The sequence below is a fragment of the Miniopterus natalensis genome, chromosome 11, assembly GCF_054644295.1.
Source record: "Miniopterus natalensis isolate mMinNat1 chromosome 11, mMinNat1.hap1, whole genome shotgun sequence".
Classification (NCBI taxonomy): Eukaryota; Metazoa; Chordata; class Mammalia; order Chiroptera; family Miniopteridae; genus Miniopterus; species Miniopterus natalensis.
In genome coordinates, this window is record NC_142091.1 from 36,076,176 (window position 1) to 36,091,571 (window position 15,396).

At 39.2% G+C, this 15,396-nt stretch overlaps 1 protein-coding gene across 3 annotated transcripts in view; it reads left to right on the top strand.

Moving 5' to 3' along the window:
- The window catches only part of INTS4 (integrator complex subunit 4), a 71,794-nt gene that overhangs the window by 25,257 nt on the left and 31,141 nt on the right, over positions 1-15,396 (top strand). For all 3 annotated transcript variants that reach the window (XM_016196346.2, XM_016196347.2, XM_016196348.2), the window contains exons 9-13: positions 707-778; positions 2,771-2,945; positions 5,750-5,955; positions 10,358-10,500; positions 13,668-13,783. In XM_016196346.2, the coding sequence (XP_016051832.1) occupies positions 707-778; positions 2,771-2,945; positions 5,750-5,955; positions 10,358-10,500; positions 13,668-13,783 (712 nt within the window). The remainder of the gene's footprint in view (positions 1-706; positions 779-2,770; positions 2,946-5,749; positions 5,956-10,357; positions 10,501-13,667; positions 13,784-15,396) is intronic.

Genomic DNA, 15,396 nt, shown 5'->3' on the forward strand with positions numbered 1-15,396 from the left:
AAAGGAGAGGAAGAGAGAGAGAGAGAAACATCAATGATGAGAGTCATTGATTGGCTGCCTCCTCCTGCACGCCCCTGACTGGGGATCGAGCCTGCAATCCAGGCATGTGCCCTGCCTGGGAATCGAACCCTGATCGCCTGGATCCTAGGTCGACGCTCAACCACTGAGCCATGCCCAGCTGGGCTATTTCACATTTTAAAACTTTGTTTTGGCCCTGGCTGGTGTGGCTGAGTGGACTGGGAGTCGTTTTGTGCACCAAAGGGTTGCTGGCTCAATTCCTGGTGAGGGCATATGCCCTGATGTGGGGTGTGCAGGAGGCAGCTGATCCATGTTTTGCTCTCATATCAATGTTTTTCTCTCTCTCTCCCTCTCCCTTCCTCTCTCTCTAAAAATCAATTTAAAAATCTGAAAAACAAAAGACAAAAACTGGGACTAATAATAGTATTTACTTCTGAAGGGGACTACATGAGCTAATGTATATATAAAGCACTTAGAACGGTGCATGACACAATAGGCTCTATTTAGGTGCTAGCTGCAGCTGCTATTGTTTTTATTATTTTCCAGATGATTCAGAACCCATAGGCATCTTTAGTATCAAGAGTAATGTTATCTTTACACATTTAAGTTGACTGCAAAGTTTGACTATTAAGATAATGTTCAGGTGCTAAAAGATGTTCAATTTGTTCTGGATTCTTTCTTTTTACAGGGCTCTATGGAGCAAGTCAGTTCTCATTTCTTGGAGCAGACTCTTGACAAGAAGCTGATGTCAGATCTGAGGGTAACATGAATTCTCTGTTGTTTAAACTGGGTTTCTATAACTAACATCAATGTAACAATATATGCCAAGTTGATGTTGATTTAATTTTGCAGCCCATGCATTTGTTAAATTAATGTAGGATGATTAGATTACATTTAATTTAAAATCTTAGTAACTTGAACCAAATTACATGTTACTTCACTAAATTTTAAATTATTATAACAAAATACTTTCCACGAGTTGTGTTTTACACAGAACAACCAGTATTTTTCTTATTGCTAGAAACTGCAAAGGTCTGGTCTTATTTTTTGAGATTGTGACATCTTAGGACTGCTTTTCAATCGTAGTTCCCATAGAAGAGTGAGTAAATTCTTTTTCTGACTGTACAGAATGCCTCTTATTGAATGCCTTTAAGCTTTTACTGTGACAGTTCTCTGATACAGCTGCCAAAATCAAATGAGAGTCTGAGAATATGATATGTTCATTCATTGTCAATATCTTTTTTGTTGTTGTTAACCCTCACCCAAAGATATTTTTTCCATTGATTTTTAGAGAGAGTGGGGGGCGGAGAAAGAGAAACATCTATGTGAGAGAGACATCAATTGGTTGCCTCCTGCATGTGCCCCAACTAGGGCCAGGGATCGAGCCTCCAACCTAGGTATGTGCCCTTGACTGGGAATTGAACCTGCAACTCTTCGGTGCGTGGGCTGATGCTCTAACCACTGAGACACACAGGCCAGGGCCATTGTCAATATCTTAAATTTTAAGTTATAAAAGCATTAATAAAGATTTATAGAATCTTTGATGAATAGAAGGAGAAGGGAAAAAATTGACACTTTCCCACTACTCTTAACACAATGATTTTTGTCATTTTGGTGTCTTTCTCCCCAGCTCTTTTTCTTATGCATGTTTTAAACATTGTATGCAGATAGTTTAGTAGTCTACTTTTTACATTTGCCACAGTATTATATGCTTTTTTTTCATATTGCCAATTTTATACTTAGCTTTTTTACTGATTGCATAATATTCTGTTAAGTAGATGCACCATTATTTTTCAGCCCTTTGTTATACATTTAGATCCTTCTAATTTTTCCATCTTAATAGGTCACATAAAGAGTATTACCTTCTGCATATTAGCTCTTTTCTTCTTTTGAGTTCTTTGGTAAGATAAGATAAATTCTAAAGAATGGTTGAGGAGTTGATCTGAAATATTGCTATATGATTTTACTGAAGGGTATTACCTTCATTTGAGGTAGTTGATTAAGTGTTCTTTGTGTATTCTGGGATAGAAGTGTGAAGAAGGATATGCTCATGATGAATGGTGAGGGATGGGTGATCCAAAGGTATCTAGGACGTCACAAAGTACAAACTTCACTACTGGGTCTGACCCACATCCTTATAGGCTCAGGTGCTGTATTTCATCAGTGCCTTTAGAATGATCGGCCACAAGGATATGGACTCACACCAAGAATGTTCATAAGCGGATTATAAAGTATTCATATATAATAAGAGTTGTAACTCTCAAGTGGACTGGATATTTAACCAGTATATTCCCCTTTAGGCATTCTATGCAGAAAGTGAATTTACTAGGTTGCTTGGAAGCACAATGTTGCTCAAATAGAACAAAGTGTTAAATAGAGATGTAGGTCTACTGGGATTGAAAAAAATTCTTTTCTAGGGCCAGTATATTATCTACCCATCGTGGTGCTTAGAGGGATACTACCATTATTTACTTCTCTGGTTCTCCCTTTCCTATGTTGTCATTGCAAACGTGAGTGTCTGTCTGATCCACACATTCTTTCACTATCTTTAATAAGGTTACTGTCAGCAGTGACAGACCTGTGAGCCTTTGGTCTTTAAGTTGAATTTGCATTTCTCTGCTCTGATCTATTGAGCTTTTTTTTTTTGAAAGTGTAACTCTGAGAGAGCAATCTTATGTCCATGTTTTCAGGGTGCATCTTATTGTTCCTTTATGAACCTCCTGCAAGTGGTAATTGTTGTTGTCCCCTACAGAGGAAACGCACTGCACATGAGCGTGCCAAGGAACTTTACAGTTCAGGGGAGTTTTCCAGTGGCAGGAAGTGGGGAGATGATGCTCCCAAGGAAGAAGTAGATACAGGGGCTGTGAACCTGATCCAGTCAGGAGCTTGTGGAGCCTTTGTTCATGGATTGGAAGATGAGATGTATGGTAAGTGTGACTGCATAATGACAGCGCCCATTTACTGAGTTACTGCTATGTGTAAGGCATCGTAGTGATTGATATGCACACAACTATCTCATTTAGTCTGTACAGTCAAGTGTACCTACTATTTTTTTAAATCCTCACCTGAGGACATGCTTTGAGAGAGGAAGGGGGTAAGAGAGGGAGAGGGGTAGGGGGAGGGAGAGGAGGGAGAGAGAAACATCAATGATGAGAGGGTCATTGATCAGCTGCTTGCTGCAGGCCCCCAACTGGGGATCAAGCCCGCAACCCAGGCATGTGCCCTGACCGGGAATCGAACCACCATCTCCTGGATCCTAGGTCAGTGCTCAACTGCTGAGCCACGCCCAGCCAGGCCATTGGTTGATTCTTATGTGTGCCCTGACCAGAGATTGAACTCAAAATGCTGGCGTATTGGGATGATGTTCTAATCAACTGAGCTACCCAGCCAGGGCAAGAAAATTACTTTTGAAAGACAATGTTTTATTAGTAGATATGAGAATTGGCTTATTCTATACAATTTGCTGTAAGATATTCTGTGTATGTAGAAATTAGTTAAAGCTACCTCTGCTTTTCTGTTCTCTGTGAACTTGATGAATGAATTATAATTGAAAAGTGTTAAATAATTAGGAAGTCCAGTTATTAAAACTTGTTTTATCCTAAGACAACTGGAATCTATTTTGTTTCTACTAGCATTTTTTATTTTGTTTAGTTTCTACAGTTGAATTTCATCACTATTAATGTTTATGTGGTTTAGTTCTACAGTTTTCAGTTTATCACTAAGGTTTAATTGAAGGAACTTAACTTTGGAAAGTGAGTAGATCATTTCATTGGCTACAGTCTCTAGTACCACCCATACTTTTAATCCTCTAGTTGTTACATTTCCTTCCTCCCTCCTGGGCCTTTGTACATATGGTTCCTCTGCCTAGAAATGTCTTTTTCTTTCTTTTGGCCTAGCAACTCCTTTAGGCATTGTTTTAGGGGTCACTTGTTCCAGGAAACTGCTCTGATATTATCGAATGGGCTTTGTGCCTCTTCTGCATGTTCGTGTACTCCCTACACTTTTCCATTATACTATTCATCATGCTGTAGTGCAGTTAACTAATTATTCTTGCAGGTTGACTATGGGAGAAGTCTCGGTTTTGTGGATCTTTATAACTTCAGTATTCAGCACAAGGCTAGTAAATAGCAAAGCCAGGATTTAATTACACATGTTCAGACAGCAGAGAAACAATCTTTCCCCCTCTTCTCCCCCGCAACATAGCAAATTCCTTTTCTCAGCCCTGGACCCTTAAAAAGACTATAATATACTTTCAACGTTCCAAAAAGTCCAGTAGAACTGTTGATTTACCTGTCTGTCTCCAGGCAATACATGCAAAGTAAAACACCAAGTTTCTTTGTTTTTGCTTGGAATTTTGTCAGCTCTGGTTATCTCATGCTGATAGGAGTTTCTCTGTGATTCCTCTGATGGAGCTGCAGGAGTTACACAGGAATCAGTGTGGTATAATAGATAAAGCCCTGGGAAGAAAAGCCAGCAGTTAACACATTTGGGTCCATTTCTGGCTTGCTTTGTAATTAGCCATTTTGTATTTAAATTACATTTTTTTGTGAAGTGGAGCAAATTCTTCCCTTCTCATTAAAAGGAGGAATTCCTAACTACTAGGAAAAATCTGTCATCTACCTTGAATGTAGTGACTCTGCTTTTAAAGTGTCTATAAAATTTTCTTATACAAAACCAAACTATATTTGTGAGTTTTAACCACACTTTAAGTGTTTTCTTTTTTGAAACTGTATATTGTGTTGCAGAACCATGTGGGAACCACTGGAACGAAACTAGCATTTATGAAAGTCTTGTGAACATTGTAGCTTACTATTCTCTCATCTGTCTCCCAGCACTTAGCACAGAGCCTGGAATGTAGGTACATGTTCAGGAAACATTGTTAGTGAATGAAGGAAGGGCTTCCTAGATTCAGTAACTCCACTGTTACATGTTCTGAGCATGCAAAGAGGTAGAAGACATGGCTCTGTTTTCAGAGTGCTTACAATACCTTGCTATAGCTAATGTTTAGCTTTTAATGTGTGCCAGGCAGTGTGCTATGTGCTTTACTTACATTATGTCATTTAGTCATTCTGACTACTCTGTAAGGAAATGAGTATTATCTCCATTGAACAGGTGAGAAAATTGAGGTGCTAGGAAGTTAAGTTACTTATTCAAGATCACTTCCAAGTTTGTGGAGGGATTACTCTTCACAGTTCACTGTGAGATCTCAGTCATCCCAGAGCATCTACCTTTAACCATTATACAGTGCTAGTCTATATCATCAACCGACCTGGGCACTAGTCTTATCTCTGCTCTTACACACTTTGAGACAAGTTAATGCACGTTGCTGAATCTTATCTCTAAAATAAGAATAATGATATCTAGCCTGTTTTAATAATATTATTTAAAAACTTCCTTTTTTTAAAAAAAGCACTTTACTGTGGTTGGAATAGTAAGATAAATAAAAACTTAGTTTTCAAGAAATTCAGTTAATGGAGACAGGTGTGTGACTCGATCACATGTCTGCACAGTCAGGATCTAAACCTTAGTCCCTGTGACATCAAAGCTCTTGTTCTTAGGTCGAAGTGAAGGTGGAAGCTGAACCTGTGGGCATGGAGGGGATCTCCCAGACAGAGTTTGTAATGGGAGAGGAGTAGAAAGCAAAAGACAAAGCTGAATGAGAAGGAATCCTTGGATTTTTTTCCATGGCTCTTAACTTGATATGCAATTGTATTTGTCTCCTTTTGTCTAGAGGTCCGCATTGCTGCTGTGGAGGCTCTCTGCATGCTGGCCCAATCTTCACCCTCTTTTGCTGAGAAGTGCCTTGATTTCCTGGTTGACATGTTTAATGATGAAATTGAGGAAGTACGTCTGCAGTCCATACATACCATGAGAAAAATCTCCAACAATATCACCCTCCGAGAGGATCAGCTGGACACTATCCTGGGTGTGTTAGAGGTGAGTGTTCACAGTGTATTACTAATTTCTTCATCAGTACCTACTTGGTGCCACTTTTTTTTTTTTAAACCAGGCATTTTGCTAGGTTTTGGTGGTACAATAGTGTGTAAATAGCACAGTTCTGCCTTCTGATCACACCACTCCACCAGTATAGAGGAGACTGATGTTAAACAGGAAATTCGAATAAAGCTTAGTGTTGCTGTGGTCAGGAAAGGATGGGGTACCCTGGGAATACATAGAGTATCTAACCTGAACTGTTACAGGAGATATGGGAGAAAGAAGGAATGGCGTGGAGACTTGGAGGAGGAGGAGGACTTATGAGGCATTTTCCTAGGAAGGAGCAGCTCTGCTGGTAGAGTGCAGGAGCACCAACAGAAGGAGTAATGTCTGAGGACCCAGAGCTGAGAGTGGCTGTGATATATTCAAGGAATTAAAGGGAATTCATTGTGAGGACATCTGTAACACTTTCAACAGTAAAGATAAATTTTTCTAAAAAGAGGAATTCAGTGTAGCATAGAGTTGAAGAGATGGAGGCGAGGAAGGAAGTGGCTGTAGATAAGACAGGGACTAAAGAGTAAAGAATTCTCAGCCTTTGATTTAATTCTTCTAGTGAGTCATAGGATGTTACAGCAGGAAGGGATGTCAGGTAGGGGTCAGTTCATTCAACCCTGGAGTTTTACAGAGAAAAAAGTAATTTGTTTGACGTCACACAGCAAGTACTTGCCTGTGCCAGGATAAAAACACAAATTTGCCTCCCAGGCTGTGGTTCTTGATTTATTTTTCTAAAGTGTCTGGATTTTATTTGTAAGTACTGAGTTTTTCAGAATATTACTAAGTGAAATTTGGCCTCTGGTTTGTTTTTTTCGGGGTGGGGGGAGGATTTCAGATATTGTGAAAGGGATAGCAGTTTGACTTTTAGTCATTAGTACTTGTTACAGATTTCTCTACATACTTCAGAAAACAGACTGGGTGTTTTGATTTTGAAGTTCTCTATTCTTTCAGTTCTTTAGTACTTCAATTAAGATTTTTCCTGAGTTATCGTTATTTATAATTTTTCATGTCTTTTTTTCCTAGGAAGATAAGTTTGTATTTTGTAGATTGTTCTTCATGGATGGTCTCTGTAATGTCTTTTTGGCTTTCCCCCCATCATTCTCACCTTGAACTCTAGGTAGTAGTCATTCCCTAATCACTATGCTTTTCTTCACTATTTTGCCCTCACTGTAATTTTTCCCCCTTTGCCTACAAAATGTCCACTTTTCACCTGACAGACTAGTTTATTGCCAGGATCTACATTAGGCAACATATCTAGGAAGCCTTCCCTACCCACCTCCTACCCCCCACATGGGCTAAATAGCACTTCTCTGTATTTTCATTTATTTTTCATTTTTATTTTTTTAAATATATTTATTGATTTCAGAGAGAAGAAGGGAGAGAGAGACAGAGAAACATCAATGATCAGAGAGTCATTGATCTGCTGCCTCCTGCATGCCCCCCACTGGGGATCAAGTCGCAACCCGGGCATGTGCCCTGACTGGGAATCAAACCATGATCTCCTGGATCATAGGTCGGTGCTCAACCGCTGAGCCAGGTTGGCCGGGCTCTCTGTATTTTTTTTTTAATTTTTTAAAAAAATATATCTTTATTGATTTCAGACAGAGGAAAGGAGAAGGGGAGAGAGAGGTAGAAACATCAATGATGAGAGAGTCATTGATCGAGCCCACAACCTGGGCATGTGCCCTGACCAGGAATCGAACCCTGATCGCCTGGATCCCAGGTCGACGCTCAACCACTGAGCCATGCCCAGCCGGGCTGTATTTTTCATTTTTAATATATCTTTATTGATTTCAGAGAGAGGAAGGAAGAGGGAGAGAGAGAAACATCAGTGGTGAGAGAGTCGTCATTCATTGACTGCCTCCTGCACGCCCCAACTGGGGATTGAGCCCGCAACCCGGGCATGTGCCCTGACCAGGAACTGAACTGCGATCTGGATCCTAGGTTGATGCTCAACCTCTGAGCCAAAACCGGCTGGGCCTCTCTGTATTTTTATAACACCCTGTGTATACTGCTGTAGTATTTATCAGTATGTGTTCAGCTTATTTAATTCTTTATTCCAGAAGACTGTGAGCTTGTCAAGGGGGCAGGGTCTTGGCTTTAGTCATTAGGGAAATGTAAATTAAAACCACAGTGAGGCCTGGCCGGGCGTGGCTCAGCTGTTGCGCCTCGACCTAGGATCCAGGCGATTGGGGTTCGATTCTCGGTCAGGGCACATGCCCGGGTTGTGGGCTTGATTGATGACTCTGTCATCATTGATGTTTCTATCTCTCCCTCTCCCTCTCCTTTCCTCTCTCTGAAATCAATAAAGATATATTTAAAAATAAATAAATAAAACCATAGTGAGATATTAAAAACAAAAACAAAAGAAACCCTGACCATATCAAGTACTGTGAGGATGAGCAGCAGCTGACACTTTGATACACTACTGATGGGAATGCAAAATGGTAGAGCCACTTTGGAAACCAGTGACAGTTTCTTATCGAGTTAAACATATGCTTACCATATGATCCTGTAGTCCCACTGTGAATTGTTTACTAAAGAGAATTGAAATAGATTCGGTGACATAGAAGCATGGAACAGACTGATGAATCTTAGAGGGAAGGTGGGGGGGCAGAGAGAGATTAACCAAAGAATTTATATGCATATATGCATAACCTATGGACACAGACAATAGTATAGTGTGGTGAAGGCCTGGGGCGGGGAGTGGGTGTGGGGTGGAAGGGGCCAGTGGGGAAAAAGGGGACATCTGTAATATTTTCAACAATTAAAAAAAAAAAAAAGGAAAGAAAACTTATGTTTCAAAAGCCTGTATGCAAATGTTTATTGTGGCTTTAGCGATAATAGACCCAAACTGGAAACAATACAGACTCCTTCAGTTGAAGGGGTAAATAAACTGGTACATCTATTCAATGGAATACTACTCAATAATAAAAAGAAATGAGCTGCTGATACACGTAACACTGTGGATGAATCTCAGAATCACTTTTTGAGTCAGTTGGAGAAGTTTTGAGTACTGACTAGATATTGGATATTAAGGAATTATTAAATTTTTAGACATGATATTAGTTTTGTGTTTTTTTAAGTAAAGAATTATTGCCCTGGCTGGTGCGGCCCAGTTGGTTGAGCATCGTCCCTTGCACTGAAGGGCCACCAGTTTGATTCCTGGTTAGTACACATGCCCAGGTTGTGATGTTTCTCTCTCACATCAATGCTTCCCCCTCTTTCTCCCCATCTTCTTCCTCTTGCTCTAAAATAAATTTAAAAAAAACCTAACATATTTTAAAATAAATAATTATTTTTTAAAAGACATATTTATGAAAATATTTACCAGTGAAATGCTATCATTTCCCTGTGATTGCCTTCAAAATAATCTGATTAGGAGGAGTGGGTGAAGGTATAGACGAAACAAGATTGGCTAGAGTTAATTGTTGAAACTGGGGGATTTATTATCTCTACTTTCGTCTGTGTTTCAAATGGTCTATATTAAAAAGTTGTAAAGAATTGGAAAAAAATACTGTGGAGGTTTCAAATAAGAGTAGAACCGATGTGTTCATTGACTTTAGCATTAAGAAATTGTTGGTGACCTAGTCATTTTAGTGAGGTTGAGCAGGAGATAGATGTTGAGAGGGAAAAGGCCACTTTCCTGACATCATCTTGTACTACTCCCTTTGTTTACTCTGCTGTAGCCACACTGGCTTCCTTGCTATTTTTCAAACATGTTTCCACCTCATGGCCTTTATGTGTGCTGTTCCCTTTGATTATCTGGTGTAAAATATCCCACTTAACCCAGCACTCTTTCCCTTAACCTGCTTTACAGTTTCTTCATAATACTTAACAATATCTGACCTATATATTTAGCCGTTTATTTTTGTCTTTGCATTAGAATGAAGCTCCTGAGAGCAGGGATTTTATTTATTTTTTTAAATTATTTTTTTTAATTGTTCAAAATATTACAGATGTCCTCTTTTTTCCCCCATTGACCTCTTCTACCCTGTACCACTCCCCTCCCCAGGCCTTCACCACACTGTCTGTGTCCATGAGTTATGCATATAGGGATTTGATTTTAATCACTGTTAAATCTCTAGCATTTAGTACACAGTAGGAACTTGACAAAGGTTTGACTGTTTACTAAGTGCTCAATAAATGTTGAATGTGTAAACAAATGACCAAATGAATGAATTCTTCAAATCTAAGTTCATATGTCACCTCTGTCTTCTCAACTACTAGCCCTTCCCCTCCCAGAAAATTGAGACTTTTTTATCCTGTACTGTCACTGTAACTTGTACACTCCTCCATAAAAAACCTAATCCATAGTGAGTGCTGTTATTATTATCTTTTTTTTTTAAAGGATTCATCCAGAGATATTAGAGAGGCTCTTCATGAACTCTTATGCTGTGCTAATGTTTCAACCAAAGAAGGGATTCATCTTGCACTGGTGGAGCTGCTGAAAAATTTAGCCAAGTACCCTACAGACAGGGACTCCATATGGAAGTAAGGACTTTTTTGTTCATTTGCTCACTGAGTCAAATAATGTGGTACATGTACATTGTTGATATTATTCATTGGATCATCATAGATTAAGGATATGGCCCTGCATTTTGCCTTAAATATGGAAACCTGATTCACCTTAACCAGACTCTCTGGAGTCTGATTCCTAAGTGGAATATTTTACTTTAGATTATTTATTCATTTGTTGATTCATCCACCTAGCAAATATATGCCTACTATGTGCTTTCTATGTGCCAAGCCTTATGGTAAGCATTGGAAATCTAGAGATGAACTGATTAGATTTCCTTTTTCTCCAATATAGTGTTAATTACTGCTTGTCTAGTTTGCATTTTGTACAAGATCACAACCATCATTGAGAGATTAGAGGCAGGGCTGGCACTTGTTCCGAAAATCTCAATCATTTTTCCCTTGATTACTTCTAGCTTTATTGACTAGAGTCAGACTGTTAACACTGTTCATGAATTGCTGTTTGAAGAACTACTTGCTTACATTTAATATAAAAATGTGTGTGCTCCACATATTTAAATGAGCTTATGTGATGAGATCACTCCAACTATGTAGTTTCTTGATTTTTGAAAAATGTGTTACTGAGAGTAGATAAACTTGGTCAAATCAGGTACTTGGAAGATATATTAAAAACTAAAAATACCAGAGAAGTCTTGCTTTAGGTAAAATTTTTGATATCTGGTTATCTGTTTTGCTGTTTCTTCATGTTCAGTTCAGCTCAATTCAATATACATTTATTGATTATCTTCAAGGAGCACTCAGTCATTTGGTGTGTGGGGGTTGGGGTGGGGAGAAACACCTATATCAATATCAATATCTTTACTTCTTTGGGAATACAGAAAGAATCCATTTTGCTTGATGGAAGGGATTGTTATAGAGTGTTTAGCAGAACCACCTTCTTGCCTTAAAATAAGATTTGCGGTTATTTGGTTCATCTGGAATATTTATGTTAAGACTGTCTTTATTGGATAATTGTAAACAGAAAACTCCTTCACCTTAAAGTGCTCCAAAAGATTTTGAAGTGACCTAATTATCACTTGATTTTTTTTTTCCACCTCTTCTCTTGAATGGTGATGTAACCAAACCCAGATTCTGCTGTCTGCCGCAACGAAAGCCAAACTTTTGAGACAGGTGCTAATGAAAAGTAAAGAGGTTTATTTGAGTGCTGGCATCTTGAGAAGATGGAGGACTTTTCCCAGTCCTCAAAAACCTGTCTTAATACTCAATTTAGGCAGAGGCTTTTATAAAGATGGAGTTGGAAAGCAAAACAAAGAGATTAGGGGGAGGGGAATGTGAAGCACAGCTTCTTCTGAGAAGGGGGAGCACAGGAAAGGGAGAGGGCTGAGGGACTGGGAATATGCCACTTTTCGAGCTTCCTCCCCCCATTTTGGGGCTCTCCTCAAACAGTAATTTGTAGATTTACTGTAGACACCGTAGATCTTCATGGCTGGCGCCAAGCAGCCCTTTCTCCCCCAGAACGGACTTCTCTAAGCTGTAAAAAAGGCTAGATAAGGAATGAAAACACAGAGCTTTATTTACACACTTCAAGAAAACCAAGGGGTGGCTGTAGCCTTGAGCAAAGGCAGACTATACAGCCTTTTATCGCTAAGTTGAAATGTTAAGTCAAGGTTACAGTGGCTTTATTTAGAAATATCAAAAAAGAATGTGTTAAAACTGTGAAGGAATAGTCATAGTGGCATGTTTTTAAGACCTTGCTAAAGATACATACATAAATGAAAGTTTTGAAGGAGATAGTTTGGTCTGTTTATATACCTTTAGTTCCTTCAACAAATGCTTATTGAACACTTGTTAATAACCCAGTCACTGTTAGGTGCTGTAGAGATTTAAAAATGGATTAATCTCAGAGACCTAACCCTCAAATAGCTGGAAGGGAGAAGAAGGAAATGTATAGGTTGGGAGGTGGATGAGATAGTAAAAAATATTACAAGTCAGAATTGAAGTCTAGCTTTAGAGAGGCCCGGATACTTAGGGGTCCTGAGGGAACCTAATTAATAGCTCTTGTATTCTCCACCTGAGATCTAAATAGAATGAGAGATGGAAATAAAGGAGTGGCACCTAGAGGCCAAACTACAACCTTTACAAAGTTCTCTGAGGCACAGTGAGTAAAAACCCCGAGAGAAGTCAGAAAATGAGTGAAGTTGTTTCCACATAGAAGGAAAAACAGGACTGGGAGAAAGTTTCCTAACAATATCAAATGTTTTAAATGTGATGCCTTTCATACCCCATATATCCATGAATTTGTTCATGGTGTTTGTTGTCTCTCTTTTGCCAGTCTCCCTATTCTCCAGTCCCTGGTGAAGTCCCATCTCCATTGTGAAACTTTCTCTGATCATAATCTCTTCTACCTTTGACAGGCAGAAAGCAGAGTATCATTCATTTGATAGTTCATTACCTTGTGTTAGTCATCTTTGCCTCAGCTGGATTATAAACTCACTGAGAACAGAAATTACGGTTTATATTTCTTTTCAATTCAGCACACCTTCTAAACCAGAACTTAACAAATACAGAATAGTAAAAATGCATAATTACCAGCACATATGTAGTTCTTGATAGCTTATAATGAACCTTAATGTAGTCATAATGATTAATTGATAGCCAATTAATAGCTAACTAATAGCCAATTGAGTTCTTACTATATGACAGATACCAGATACCTCATTTCTACAGCAGACTTCCCCTCTTGCTCCATTGACCAGAACTGGGTTATTTGATTGATTGTCTGCATACCAGTCACTGGAAAATATGGATGGGGTTGCCATCATGGGTTTAAACCGTTTGCGATTGAGTCCTTGGGCTGGGCCTGTGTTCTCTAAGCACTTTGCTACCTACCTGATACCTGTGTAAAATCAGAGTTCTCTTGGCAAGGAAGATGGAGGAAATGGCTGTTAGTTAAAAAACCAGTAGTAATATCTGCCATATCAGCTCTTTTGCCTTCATAATAACCAATTTTTTAGATGACTGAGTATTAGAATAACTGAATGACTTATCTGAAGTCTTAGAGGTAGCAAAAGTGGATGGTTGAGAATTTTCAATTCTGAATCAGGCTTTCTGATTCTAAACCCTAATACTTGAAAAAGCACTTCTTAACTTACTAAAGTGGGTTCTCATTTTGTTTATTTTAGATGCCTGAAGTTTCTGGGAAGTCGACATCCAACCTTGGTGCTTCCCTTGGTACCAGAGCTCCTGAGCACCCACCCATTTTTTGACACAGCTGAACCAGACATGGATGATCCAGCATGTATCCTCTGCACTTAGGACAGACACTGCTGACTTGGCAGGGAATTCTGGCATCTTTTTCTGTAGTGTAGCTTAGGTAGTCTGAGTTTTATTTTTTCATTTCTTTTAGACGAGAGTATATCCTGAAGGAGCCTACCCTGGTGGTTATTCTCAGCTTTCTTTCTTGTTTTCACAGTAATTCGCCTTTGCCATTTAAAACTAGTAATTTTTACACCACTTATTGAACACCTGCTATATTCTACATACTGTTTAAATGCTTTATACGTTTTATCAATGATCTTCCAAACAACCCTGAAAGGAGGTATTATTCCCAGCTTAAAAATGAGAAAACTGAGGCTCAGAGAGTCTAAATGACTCTCTAAGCATTAAATATGGGATTCACAGTTGAACGTCTTTGATTTAAAGCCTGTAGACTTTCCCCTGTGTCTTATTCCATGTTTAATTTGATCTGCAGCCTGAATGAGTGGATGGGGCGGAGCTGCTCTGCCTCTGATACAAGTTCAGTGGGTTTGTGATTGCCATGGACAGCATGCCATGCAACTGGATTGCTTTCCGGTGATGGGAATACATTTACATTACTGCATCCATGTTCTCCCTTGGTTCTTTTTGCTCTGTGGCAGACCCTTGGTGAAGTTTAGGGGTTATATTGAGACCTGGGGATCAGCCAGATAACTGGCTATTGTAAGATGTCCATTGTATTCTCTCTTAATTCTGTTTATTTTTACAGTGCATTTGGAGAATTTTTTAAAAAGATCCTTGCAATTGATGTATTAACCAATATTCAACTCTGTGTTTACTTCTTTTTGGCTTTTTTTTTTTTTTTTTTAATATCTTTATTGATTTCAGAGAGAGGAAAAGAGAGAGATAGAAACATCAATGATGAGAGAGTCATTGATCTAGCCCACAACCTGGGCATGTGCCCTGACCAGGAATCGAACCCCAATTGCCTGTATCCCAGGTTGACGCTCAACCGCTGAGCCACGCCCGGCTGGGCTGTGTTTACTTCTAAGAAAGGCACATCTCAGACCTACCTCTAAAGGTGCAGTAGTGTAACTGTTTGAAATTCAGCTCATCAGAGAGGGGCTTGTGGGCTAGGTATTACTACAAATCTCACATGGCATATCAAAAGGTTCTGAATCTGAAGGCTCTTTCACATTAAAAACAAAAACAAAACACTTTTTTTTTTTTTTTTAAATATATCTTTATTGATTTCAGAGAGAGGAAAGGAGAGGGAGAGAGAGAGATAGAAACATCAATGATGAGAGAGTCATTGATCAAGCCCACAACCCGGGCATGTGCCCTGACCAGGAATCAAACCCCGATTGGCTGGATCCTAGGTCGATGCTCAACTGCTGAGCCACGCCCGGCCGGGCAACAAAACACTTTTAAAAGCCTATTAAGGTACTTTTCTGGGGGGTAGTTGGAGGATTGTGTTATTTAGGAAATATGTTTGGCTGTAACAGAGATTGCCCCCAAATGCTCCTTAAGCAAATTATAGTGTTTACTTGTTTCTAGTGTAAAAGAAGTTGGAGGTAAGCAATATGGCACTGGTATAGCAGCTCCACATTATCCTTGGTGATCCAGGCTCCTTCTGTTTTTCTGTTGTGCCATCTT